Genomic DNA, 14,155 nt, shown 5'->3' on the forward strand with positions numbered 1-14,155 from the left:
TGTTATCATATCCATAAATAGAGGGGGAGGATAAAAGAATGGAAGGAAATTCACCAAAAATGTTAAGAGTCACTATCACTGATTTATGGGTGATTTTCATTTTTTAATTGATACATTTTAGGTTTTTTTCCATGAGATGAAGAGTACTTGTTATGATAAGAATACATGCGTCTAATTCCTTATAACAATACATTTTTAATGATTACTAGGAAGAAGATATTTAAGATTCTCATAAACTCTCAAATGACTATAAGAAACTGTCTTAAAAATGTATACACAAAATTTTCCCCTGAAAAATAAAAATTCAGATTAAGGTTCAAAGACAGTATGCTATGATAACTCTCTGCCCTCACACCACCACCTTTCCCAGGATTCAGAGACCACAAACCACCCTGTAGTGAAAGGTAAATTTAGAATGTTGGCCTCTTCGGGAAATCCCTGGGCGTCCAGGGGTTAGGACTTGGCGCTTTCACTGCCGGGTTCGATCCCTGGTGGGGGAACTAAGATCCTGCAAGCCGTGCAGCGTGGCCAAAAAATAAAAGTTTGCATCTTCAATTCTCTACATTTCAAGAATAACAAAATGGAGAGAAAGAACAGTCTGGGGAAAAAGTAAAATGCAAGTTATTATCAGTTCTACAAAGGTACCACAGTAGATCTCTTCTTTCCTGGTCCTCTACATATAAACAAAGATAATATATCTTTTCTTCTCTCATGTCTGACCTTCAACTTCAAGTGATGGAAGGAAAAATGGTATTTTACGATTGACTTGGCAATTTAAAAAAACCTCAGTAAAACAACTAGAAAAATATAATTTAAATGCATTAATTATTAACGAAACACATACTTCCACAAATCAAAAAGTTCCTAAGAAGGAACTTAAATAAGCAATATTTCTTTAACAATTGCAAGGCATTTTTAAAGCAAAATATATAATATTTACCTAACCAAAAAAAAAAAAAAAAAAAAAAAAAACCTGACAAGGAATGCTATAAACTACAATAAACTGAGATAAGATTACCTTTTTACTGCTGATAATTTTTTATTACTATAGTAAAACCATAATCTCCAAAAGAACTTTATCATGCAATGGTAAACTATGGCACACTTTTTTTTTTCTTACTTAGATTAATAAACAGAAATCAATTACCTGGTTAAAGATTTTAGAATTGCAAAGATAGTATACAAACAGAATACCTTTAAACAGACTTAGTCCCTTTCCAAAACAAACAAAAACTCTTCAAACAACGAAGCTGTAAAGGTAGAAACTGTATTTCAGAAAATTGCTGTAATCAATCCAATGTCCTAAACCAGTCATATTTTATATATTTTCTATAGCTAACACATGGTCTCTTAAAAAGACAAATTCTTTAAAGAAATACCACAACTGATTTACATACCACCCCAAATATTAAAGTCAATAACCAATATTTGTTACATTCCTCAGCAACTCTTCTCTTACAATTTAGAGGAGAAAAATTTCCTATTCTGGCAAGAGTGTTATTTCTCAACACATTTTAATCACTAAACACTGTCTTTTGTGTACTAATATCTCCATCTGCTGGAACATAACTTCCTTACTACCAAAAGTTCTTAAGGACAAAAACTTTACAGTAGAGATTTTGCAACTACTTAGAAATAAAACTTTAATACTTAATTTCTACCTAGGGATTTTCTCTAACTCACAGGACCTTTAAAGCCTAAAGAGCTATCCTTATTCTTTTCCGGATATTATTCAGAAAAATTTACTAAATTAAAACACTTTGCCTTCTATGTTCTCTTCTCTTCCTGCCCTTCAGGCTTAAGATACAAATCACTAGCCTGAACAGCACAACCTTCTCCTTTTAAGTTAACTATCTCTCTGGATCTTACCTCCATAAATATACACACTCACTAACCCCTGATTATAAAATATATTCTCCTCTAATTTCTGCTAGACATGGGGTAAAAGCTAACAGAAACAGTCAGTATAACAACAAAAGAACTTAGCTAATAAATGACATCATCAAAAGGTCAAAAACAAGATTTGGCAGAAAAAAAAAAAACCCTTAGATAAAAACCTTTACATAGAATAAAGCCAAAGAAAGAAGGAAGAAAATCACAATCAGTTAGAAGAACAAGAGGTCACTGGTTCTACCTATAATCTGTAACGTGTCTAAAATGTATAAAAAACATTTAAACATATTCAGTAGTTTTACTATTATTAGTAATATTATTTTGAAAGTATGTTCTCTACATTGTAGGATAAAATAAATAAGTAATTCTGTTATTGTCAGAAACCATGATATTTTGGTGTTGGCAGAAAAAGAAAGATATGATTATAAAATTAAATATAATGTTAAAATTGAATTGAAAATACAAACATGAATTCATTAATTTAAAATCAATACTGTCTAGCTCAGAAAATGGCCAATGACCTGGAAGTAACCTTATCCTGACAGCAATCAACATGTTTAGTGCCTAAATTCACATCTCTAATACCATTTCCATTAAAAAGAACCTTGGAGAAAGGGTTAATTCTAGCTGTGGGGCAGGTGAGCTTGGGGCATCAAACGGTCCCAAAAAGCAAGGAAGATTTCAAAAGACACAAGAGCCAGTTAGATTATCACAGGCCAAAATTGTGAAAACCTGAATATCAGAAAGAATATTAATTGCAGTGAGTCTATGAAGATCCATGAGCCCATAATGATTATCATGAAACACAGAAAAAATTCATTAGTCACCATTTGAGCCAGCTAGGAAACCAACACTTTACTTTGACAACCAACCAATAATTAATAAGAATAAGCACCGATCTGACTTTTCCATTAGGAACTTATTTTATAATAGTAATATTCCTTGCTGATGAAAGAAAGCTTTACCTTTTAAAGAACACCTAACTTTACAGTGGAAGGATCAGTCTATCTCCACTCTAACCCAGATTATCAATTTTAGGTTCACTAACAGTAGAACCAGAACTGTGCCCCCAGAGCGATGCAACATTAAGTACACAGTATCCCCTATGACATTATACTGGAACCTGTCCAATTCTTTAGATCTAACTGCCAAAGTAATAGATACAGATGACATAAAGGAACAAGCCCAGTGACAAGAAAGTTACATTAATGTCATAAAAAAAAAAGGGATGGTTCTAGATTTAAGAGACTTCAAGTCCTAACAACCAGATTCAATGAATGGTCCTGAGTCAGATTCTGATTTGCACAAGCTAGTTCGGTTACAAAGAATATTTTGGGGACAACTACAGAGCTCTGAATGTGGACTGGTTATTATATTAGTTGTAGGATTAATCCATTTTGTTCAGTGTGAGGTCACTATGTAGAATACTGCTAGTTTTTAAAGAGATACCTAGGGACTTATGGGTAAAGAAAAAATAATTTGTATGCATGTTTATTTTTAGATAAACACCATATTTTTAAAAAAACTCTAGAGTTTAAATCTAAAATGCAGAAAGATCAAAATATATTTTTGTTTAATATTTTGAGAAAATATAACAATTTCTTAAAATTCCCTAATCTCTTAACTCTCCACATTGTATCCAAATTCTACTTCCTTAAATCCATATATTCTATACACTCTTCTTAGTTTACCCCCAAAGGTTTCATTATGGCATCCTGATATAACCCAAGACATCAATGGTTCCTTACAAAACTCAGAATAAAAGCTGAACTATTCACCCTGGCATTCAAGGCCCATCACAACATAACCCTGAATTAGTCTTCTGGCTCTGCTCTTCTAATTCTCACTACTTCTCTATATGCATTTGCCATTCCAAGTAACTTCATCTAAACACACTTTGTGAAAGTCTTTCAATCTCCCATCACTACTGTTCTGGCACCACTGCACTTTTCTCTTCTGCTGGAACATCCTTCACCCCCCCCCCCATTCACCTCATTAAATACCGATTAATAATACCATTCACCTATGAATACCAACCCAGGTTCCACTTCTCAAAACAACCTTACTAGACACTTCAGCTCAAAGTGACTTCTTCTGAACTTTCAGAATGTTAGTAGTGAATAATTCTCCTGCACACAAAAAGTAGGTGATGCGCATATGGATAAATTACCTTTCTCCGTTTTTCTCTTCTCTCATTCTCTACAAACTGCTTTGCTTATCTGCTTGTCCATCCTATCAAAAACAACCTTAAAATGTTGACAGAAGTTAGATGATGCAGCCTTATAGTCTACGAAGCTCTTTTGCATATAATATTCTCCAGCCTCTGAGTATTTTGATTTGAAGTTTGGCAGGGCAGCTGATAACACAATTTATAGATGAAAAAGCTGAGGTTCAGAAAGGTTACCTATATTTCCAAGACCAGCAAACTAATCAGTTAACTGCAAGTCGTGATTAAATCCCAGGTCTATTTGTCAAAGAACTGTTACTACTTTGCAACACAGTCTCATTAGCATAAGGACAGAAACTGGAATTCATTTTCATCTTTATGCTGGCTCACTTGTGTACACATGCACACACACACAGAGTCAACACTTGAATACGTCATAACAATGGAAGCATCACTGCAACAATGGTGACAGCAGCAACACTAATAAAGGATTAGGGACAGTTAATTTCAGAGTAATTTATAATTGGCCTTGGTTTGAAATTTTTTATTTCTTCTAATCAGTTCTATCAGAGTGATATAATTACTATAACACAGCAAACAAGTAAGTGTGGTTTATACTTAATTCTTTTGCATATACTTGAAAGGAACAGCGGATGCTCCAGATGTGGGCATCGGGAATGGGATGCAGGAGCTACCCAGTGCAGCATTATTTCCATTCGATTCAGCATCATCCACCTCTTGGCTGGCTTTCTTTAGTTGCCTACCTATGCTTTTAACCACCCTATGCTAATCTAAAACTGATACAAGTGTATATATTCCTGACTCGAATCACCTAGCAATATTAAACTTCTAAATAAAAACCTTCCCGTCAGAAATGTTTTTTCCTCTTGAGTAGTTACTAAAAATAGTAATAAAAAGAACACCAACAATACTAAATATTCACTAGATTTATTTGTACCATGTTATTTTAAGAGATAAAGCTCTATCCTTTGGTTACTAAGAAGTTTAAGTGAATGAGTTGAAAGCCTCTTAAAACGCCTTTACTTTCTTATTTTTTAGCCCTTTAACTATCATAAAGATTTACCAGTAAAAAAATGTGTGTGTATATATATATTTATATTAGCTCCGAAAATTTGACCAGCATTTTGCTCAACTTGAACATATCACAGAATTAGCAAAACCCCCATTTGCTTTTTTTTTTCCTTCATGTTCACGACCTGAGGCAACAGCAGCAGTTTTCTAGTACTTGGCTGCGTTTTTCTTCTCTAGTACCGCTCAGGGAGTGGCTCATTCACCAAACAGATCACCTTGCTTTGTGACTTGGACAAGTCACAACCTCTCCATACCTCGGTCTCTGCACCTATGAAATGAAGACCTCATCCCCCAAACTCTCAGGTCCCTGGTAGCTCTGAAATTCCATGAACTTCTGGTATTACTTTAATATGCCTTATACTCAACTGCATCTAAGAAGAAATGTTTTGTATTTCTTCTAGTTCTTTTCACATACACATCTCTTCAAACACTCTTTGTAAAAGAATTTTGAGACCCTGTAAAATAGTATGACACTGAAGTAACGAAAACAAGGTTCCAAATAAAATCTGCCTAAAAGTTTGCTTTTTACCAGTGCTTTCCTTTCTCTTTAATGTAATAAATACATGTATGTTATATATTTTTAATTTTTCCTATATATATTTTAAACTATTAAATGAGCTTAAAAGCCACGGGTTCCTCCAATAATCTGCAACTGACCAGGTGATCATGCCCAATCTTTACAACTCATCCTGCACAAAAGCCAAAAGCCAGGTGTTTAAGACCCACTCCATTTTCCACTGTTGATATATAATCATTTCAATCCTGAGGCCAGGCAGATGTTACTTTGAAAACCTTCCTTGCTCTGAACTTCACCATCCCTAGCACCCAACCCCCAAGGATTTCAAGGCCAGCTCACATTCACTGCACGGCTCCCTTTATACACATGCATGCTTGCACACATGCGATCACACACACTCTTCCCTCATTACCATGGCCATACAGCATAGGACCACTTCATGGGTTTAATGGCATTTTGATGTTTTTCTGAGACTTCAACACCCTTGAAAAGCATCCAAATTGACAAATTCTGTTTTATAAGTAATGTGATAGAAATGTTACAGTAAACTGATTCATTTCACCAGCCTCAAAATTTAAATAAAATATGTAGGTTAGAATCAATACATAAAGCAACATTATGAACATAAACACAATTTTGTTTATTTTATTAGACCTGATAGGATTGCTGGGTTTTCAAACTAAGAGTTTCTGCTTTAGAAAACTGAGGAAACGTTGAAAACATTAAATACAGTCACTGCCTCATTAATTACAAGAATTCTGGATAAATCACTTAACTTCGACAAGCTATATATTTGTTAAAAACTCTTGACAGAGTTATTTTAAAACACTGTTAAGGCTAAAACAGAAAAGTAAACTCCTTTTAAGAGGGTTAAATTTCAGTTAACTGAAAATGTCAATTTATCAGTCTTCTAAGTAACGGCACAGTTTCAAATTAGCTTTAAGAAACACCTGTGTTTAAAAATTGCTATTTGTGTTAAATTACTGTAACAGCCACCTATGTTTATACTCAGCTTTCCTCTAAACTAAAACAATTCAAACAGTCCTTATTTATCCTGAGCACATCAAAGCAGCACTTAGGGACAAGGAATCTTTCATATTTATTGTGCTTTGCACAGAGTACAAGAACTACATATCCACTGAATGTTGACTTTTATAGGTAATTGACTAGGGGAAGGTTCACCTATATAATTCCATAGATGCCAAAACTTTCAAGAGCTGAGACAAGCACTGGTATACTTATGAACTGATATACTTTGTATAAGGACTGGCTAGAAACTACTGCTTAAGTAGAGCAATTTTATCTTTCTAATTCTCAGTCATATCAATGGTAGTCAGGTAAAATTAAGATTAGGCTCCTTGAGGACAAGTACTGCAAAAAATATTGTTAAGATTTCTAAAAAATACCATCTTTAAGAAAAAAATACACGTACCTTTTTTCTAATTGCCAAAACTATCTGCTTAATCCCACGTTTTAGAGAAATTAGAAATGAGAAAAGGATTTAAAGTGTGAACCTATTTATTAATTCAACAAACATCTGAGATCATACACGTGCCAGGCTATAAGGTGGCCACCTTCAAGGAACTAATTCTAACAGGGAAGACAGACACAAAAAGAAATAATAATATTACAGTGTTAAGTATGATGGTAACTACATAGAGAGTAGTACCTAACACAGGCTGGGGTTATATTTATAGTCAAATTTCGTAACACAGTCACACTAACAAAACAAACTGTACTCACTATGAAAAGTTTAATGCTATTTTTGCAAAAGTTTAATGCTATTTTTGTTTTCTGTTAAATGAGAACAAAGCTGTAAAAATCTTACTTGGACATCAAACAATCTAGCTATTTTGAGTCCCCAAACTGAAATGCTAATTCAAAAAAAAGGGATATAAGCATTTCCTAAAAGTTCTCATTAAGAAAAAAATACATTATTGCACTTAAAATTCACACTGAACTGTCTTAATGTCAAAAAAGGAGGGGTCGGAGAAAATGACTAAGTCCTGTCAATCATGTAAATAAAAAATTGGTACCTAATTCTAAGTATGACTTCTTGGCATGGGCCCATGCACTATCCCCTTCCCTTGACCCTAAAATAGATCCTTGCATATCTTCACAACAGCTGACATATAAGTAACAGAAAATCGCTCAGTAGGCTCCTTAATCAAAAAATAAATCCTAACAATGGCATAGCGCTTCCAACATCTCCAACTGAATAAGGCAACTCTTACTTATAATTGCACCACTATAAATCAAACAGTGTATTAACAGCATTGAATTCTCAAGTAAATTAAAATGTAGTTCCAGTCAGATTATAAAAAGCTGCCCTTATAATCACACTGGTGTAATTCTCTTAATACCAAAAAAGTCAAAAAACAAAACAAATCAAAAACCTTACACTGGCCTCAAAAAAACGAGCATCTGAATCATGCTCAGAAAAGGCAAGGAGGGGTCCACTTCATGTCTTTTGTTGCAGGAATCTATTTCTCTTAATAAGTAAACCAAAAACCATTTGTTCTCATGGAAAACGGATGCACTTCAATCAGCTTCAGGACTGGGACTACTGGGGGGGGGGGGATAACAACGGGAATAAGATGCGCACACAGCATTGAAAAGGTCCAATTAACCTGTTTTCACTTGATATTCTCAAAGCCATTTAAGAAAAGGTGCTCATACCAAACACAGTAGCAAATGTGATTAGCAGAGACCTATTTCCATTAACTCAATTACGTTATATCCTTGGTAGTACAGATTTACTACAAAGCATGTAAACTGGATAAAGTTAAGAAAGAGAAGTCACCTGCATCATAGTATGTACATGCGTTTTGAGTACACAGCCGGCCTACAGGAGTAGAGTTTCGAAAATACAGAATAAATGTTGAATAAATGACCCGTGATACAAATTATCATTTCCATTATTACCTTACTATAGCTGCTGACACCTCCTGGGTGAGGAGAAAAAAAGAAAATGGAAAGAACAACTAATTATAAATACTGGCTTCCTTCTTGTTACTAATAATTCAAAGGATTGTGCGTACAAAAACACTACCTTTGCTCCTAAACAACAGATTAATTACTTCAACTTAAATAAAATCTGTTTGTCACAGATATTGGTTACTGTTTGTCACAGATATTGGTTACTGTCAACAAGGCTTCTTCTGGGGGGGGGGGGGGGACCGAAAACTATAGTAAACTTATATAGCAAAATTCCTCTCAATACCAAGAAACAACCATATAATTTTTAAACTTATCAAGATTTCTAAAGAAAAGAAAGGAAGAAAATTGAAGTGCAGGAAAACTGCGAATGATACATTCAATAATAAATGCATAACAAATGGAAATTAACATGGAAAAAATGTTCACTAGTAAAGCAAATTTTAATTTAAAATACTTTTTGCCCTCATTTCCAAGGGAGAGGGAACAGGGAGAGAAAATAAATTGAGGTCAAAAAGAAAACTTACATCCCCCCTCACCCCAAAAAAGATCATGAAAAAGTGAATTTTTCAAATCAGTAATGCAGACTCTAACACGTTTGCTCACTTTTTCTGAGCCATGCACTGATTTTTCAGTTATTCACAATAAAAAGATTTAGGCTAGCCTTCCTCATAAACCACACTATATATTCATTAATTTTCGTATCTGCCTAAGAATGAAAAATCAGAATCTAATTTTAATATCCCTAGATCTCCATTTCCCCCTATTTGGGATTTTTAAGTCAAACTGATTTTATTTTTACTTTTACACCGTCTCAATTCTAAACTGCAATACTTTACTAAAACAATTTGCATTCAAATACTGTTCCTGTGTTCCTGCTTAAGTTTCATTTTCACGACAAAGAAAGGTTTCCAAAAAAAAAAAAAAAAAAACCCTAGTAATAGCTATTCTTTATTCTTTCCCATGGATGGATGGTCCCAGGGTTCAGTGGAAAACTTCTCTTTAAAGGCAGAGCAGTTTAACACTTAAACCTTGGTTTTATCTGTAATCGTCTCTATTGTCAATGAAGGATTAAGTATCGGAATTATCAACTGAAGTTATGTCATTCATACGACTGGCCCAACCTAGAATGCATTCACAACCTAAAAAAGCAACCAGGTTGACGATACTTGAGAGAAAAAGCTGACAGCCCCTCCCCCACCCCACAAAAAACAAGAAACAAAAAAAGACTGTTCACCGGCCACAATCAAAATATAGGCTAAAGGTTAACTTGGCATAAAATTAAAATGTTCAGTCTAAAGCATTCGAGTTTTACTCAACCAAAAAAACCTAGAACACAGAAATCCCAAATGTGTAACCAGCCAAATAAAAACTCTCAAACTGACAAGGAAATTTTTCAAAACCTTACTTTTGAAAAATATTTCAAAATTGCTACTCATTCAAAACTTCTAATTATCAGAAGACGCATCTACTGTAACCAAGTACAGTATCTTAACTCGATTAAACTAATCACTAAAGTAAAATATACAGTTTTAACTAAATTTAAAAACAATTTTTCAGCCAATCATATGGACAAAGGAAATCAGAATTCCTAACCACAAACAGAAGTCATGATTAATTTATTTGGGACAATGACAGGCCACAAAGAGGTAAAGCACAACTTGCCAAATTTCAGAATTAAGTCACCCAGCACGGATAAAACGTGATGCACTTCAGAAACCAATATTTTTCTAAAGTCAAAATACGTTTATAATAAGGCTAACAATTACAGGAAGCAGCTTATTCCACACTGAGGAATAACCCCTTTTCCGGTGTGTTTGTACTGGTCTGATAAAAAACAATCAAACTTCCTAGTCATTATGCTGCCCCTTTTAAAACATCCTAGCTATTATACAGAAGCAATCTTTACGCTGGGGAGTTGAAAAGGCTAAAACTCAAGATAGAACTGAGACAAGAAATGGAGTAAACCACAATGAAAGGGAAAAAATATATATGTTATTTAGAATATACCATCCTCAACCAGTGGTCTCCAACATTTAAAACTCAAATGGGTTACTATTTTCAGGCGAAAAGAAACGAACAAACCTTTGTTAGAAATAATGACATAACTGGAATTCTAGATTAAGAAGATTAAAAATTACCAAACCAAAGGTTAGAAACTTTTTAACAGAACCAACTCCAAATTATCATTGAGAGATTTCAGACCAACATAAAAGTACAAATGAGAACCCTTTCAGAACTAATCAGAGAAACTCAAATTATTTACTTCAAATAGTGCAAATGAGAAAATATTTCCAAACTTTTTAATAATCTCCTATGCTGTTTGACTGAATTCAACATTTTAATTCAAAGAATGCAATTTAACTTTAACCCTAATATTGTCAAATCCTATTTTCATTTTAATGATTATAAAGGACTCCTTCTGTACAACTGTGCTTCAAGAAAAAACAAAAATTTTTGCTAATACTACCAAAACTTTAACTGCACCAAAATATGCCAAGAAGAAAACAGCGTATTACTTCTGCAATGTGATAAAATTGTTCCAATCATTTGAAAGAAAGTGTTTTCAAAGTTTTCAAATACATATATGGACACAAAACGACAGATGAAATGACCTATGATTTAAGTTTCAACTAAATTTAATATAGGTCAGGTAACTGAGTATGTTACATATTTTGCTCCAAACATTTCTCATGTTGAAAAAAATAACTGGCGCCCCTTAGCGCCCACATTTGGAAATACTCAATTTAAGAGTCCCAGCAATTTTTTTTTTTTTTGACATTCCAGAAAGTTTTCTGCCTCCACAATCTTTCAAATGCCAACACAAATAGGAAGAGCAGAACCCCTTAAAGGGACAGCTCAGGTTTTCTCCAGAACAATTTCGTGTTAGCAGATTTGCTGTTTCAACTATGGAAAAAGCCCATTTCAATATGGGCTTACTGCTGTATGTTGTAACATATGTAGACAAAAAAATAAGTACGCAGTAATAGCTGACAGTTTTGTACTTTTAAAGTTGTTTCTATTACTTTCTTGACAACAAAAGCTTCTGGGATTCTTCTTGAACCACCTTTTAACACGGAGACATTTCCGGTCTTTTGTTCTTTCCTGACATTCCAATTCTAACCTTCAGATTCCTTTTCCCCAGCTCTATTGTAAAAAATCTCTCAAAATTCTTGCGAAAAAATCTAAAATTCCCTGCTCATCGCTATAAAGGACAGTTTTCCGTTTTCTTTAAGCAGTCCTCCGGTGGTGCTTCTAAGCAGAAGAAACTCCTCGCTACTCGATTTTCAAAATAAACATTTTTGTTGGTCATGTTTTTCCCTAGGCGTCCCCAGAAACGCACAGCCACCAGACGCGAATCGTCCCGGCCACTGCTGAAGACCTTGTTAAAGTAATCCCAGAGTTGGCCAAAATTAATCTTGTCGTCATTCTTCGCTCGCCACAGCTCTCCGCCAACAAAGCTTTGCTGCGAACTTCTACTCGTTTTCATCTTGGCCCTTTCAACGTCTTGGCTTCCCGTCCTAGCGGCCGAGGCGGCGGCGCCCTCGGGAGAAGGCTCTCCGCCGAAGTTCTTTCGGACGCGGGATTACGTTTACATGTGTCCTCGCGGTATTTCGCGTCCACACCCCCACCCCCAAAAGTGAAGTTCAACTCCCGAACACTTCTCGCTTCCCCAAACAAAAGGACAAAAAGTGCTTTCCGCTGTCATTTTGTCCTCGCCTTCGGCTGCATCAGCAGTATTTTCGGTCGGTTCTGGAATTCCTTTAAATTAACCAGCCCCACACTACTCCCCTCGAGTACTTCCAAGCTACACAAACTTCAAAAAAACCACAAGCCACACTGGACTTCCCACTCCGGGAGCCGCCGGCGACCTCTGGGAGGACCCCCTCCGGGAGCGGCCCCGAGGCCGGTGTCCTTCAGGCGCCCGCGGGGCGCGGGGCGGGCGAGGCCGGGCTGCTCCCCGGGAGGCCCGCGAAGCTCGGGGCCGTCGCGGTGCTAGAGGCCGGGCCGGGAGCCGGGGGCCCTGCAGCCTCCCCCAGCGCACCCGCTTGGGCGCCGGCGGCGCGGGGCCCGGCCGGGGCGAGGGGTCCCGGAGCCGGAGCCCCGCGTCCGGGGGGGCGTCCCGCCGGCGGGGCCCGCCCGCCGCACCCCGCGAGCCCAGCCTCGGCGCCGCCTCCTCGCGCCCCGCCCGGGCCTCGCCGTCCCCAGGCGCACGGTCCCCGCCGGCCGCGACCTTCCCGCCCTCCCCACACTCCGGCGGGCGTCGGGTCCCGGGAAGAGGGGCCGCCGCCCCGGCGCGGGCCGCGAGGGGCCGGCAGGGCGACTCACCTTCGTCCAGCAGCCGCTCGAGGTGGTTGAAGATCCCGCAGAAGTTGGGCAGGCTGCTCATGAGCTTCTTGTCGTTCATCAGCTGCATCAGGTAATCTGGGGTGGGCTTCGGCTTCTCCTTCGTTTCCATTTCCCCGACCATATTCCAGGCTCCGCAGCTCACTCCGCCCGCCGCCGCCGCCGGAGAGGAGGGAGGGGCGGGGAGCCCCGGCCGCCGGCCGCTCCGGACTCGGCGTCCCGCTCCGCTCCGCTCCCGCGCCGGGCGCCGGGGCGGCCGGACCGCGCGCTCGCCGCGCTCTCCCCGCCCCCGCAGGCACTTTCCGCCCGCGGCCCGACGCGCTCCCGACCCGCCGCCGCTCCTCGGCCGCCGGCTCGGCGCGTCCCTTACGAGGCCGGCGGGCGGGAGGCGGGTCTTCGCGGGCCGAGTGCGGGCGCGGGCCGCTCGGCGCCGGACGAAGAGGAGCCGGGCCGCCGCCTCTCGCTCAGCTGGTCGCGCCCGTTCAGCCGCCGCCTCTGCCGCGGGCTCGGGGTCTCTCTCTGGGCTGGTCTCCGCCGCGGCCGCCTCTGCCGCTGCCGCCGCGCTCTGACTCCGCTCCTCCTCTTCCTCCTCCTCCTCCTCGCCTCCTCGCCTCCTCCTCCTCCTCCTCCTCACTCACTTGGCGGCGGAGTTCGCCTCAGTTCAGGCGGCGCTGCCAGCGGCGGCGGCGGCGCGGGGGGAGGGGCGGTGAGAGGGGAGGGGAGGGCCGGGGGCGGGGGGCGGGCGGCAGGCGGGGCCACGCAGGGCGGCCGTTAGCTGGGCCCGGCCGGCGCGCTCCTCCCCCTCCCGCAGCCGCCGCCGCCGCCCCCCGCAGCCCCCCGGCCCAGGCGCCGCCGCCGCCGCGCCGTCTCCCTGCGGCGGGGTGGGCGGCCTGAAGGGCCGGCGGCGGACGGCGTGACGGAGGCGGCGCACGGCGAGCCCGGCCTGGGCGCCGGGCCGGGGTCGCCGCCCCGGGCGAGCGAGAGCGGAGGGAGGGGCCGGTGCGGGGCCGACGGACGAGGGAGGGGGCCGGGTGGCTGTGCTTTCCACTGGGGCGGGGGCGCGGGCTGCGCCGCGTCTCGCTCCCCGCCGCCGGGCTGCCTCGTGTGGCGGGCGCGGTCTGGCTGTGGCGTTACGGGAGAGGGATTCCTAGCGGGACGAGCTACTGCGCGCCAGGGCTGCGCTCCCCGCCGCACAGCCCTAT

The 14,155-nt window shown here is 40.2% G+C and overlaps 1 protein-coding gene across 7 annotated transcripts in view; it reads right to left on the bottom strand.

Moving 5' to 3' along the window:
• QKI (QKI, KH domain containing RNA binding) overlaps positions 1-13,552 on the bottom strand; it is a 138,954-nt gene extending 125,402 nt beyond the window's left edge. For 4 of the 7 annotated variants that reach the window (XR_009506113.1, XM_059940853.1, XM_059940852.1 and 1 more), the window contains exon 1: positions 12,936-13,167. Coding sequence is in view for 6 of the 7 variants with exons in the window: in XM_059940853.1 (XP_059796836.1) it covers positions 12,936-13,077 (142 nt within the window). In the remaining variant the exon portion in view is untranslated. Of the gene's footprint in view, positions 1-12,935 lie in introns of all 7 variants that reach the window. The other 3 variants (XM_059940857.1, XM_059940856.1, XM_059940855.1) reach the window with 2 other exon arrangements.
• Positions 13,553-14,155: the final 603 nt, after the last annotated feature.

Source organism: Balaenoptera ricei, chromosome 12, assembly GCF_028023285.1.
Source record: "Balaenoptera ricei isolate mBalRic1 chromosome 12, mBalRic1.hap2, whole genome shotgun sequence".
Lineage (NCBI taxonomy): Eukaryota > Metazoa > Chordata > Mammalia > Artiodactyla > Balaenopteridae > Balaenoptera > Balaenoptera ricei.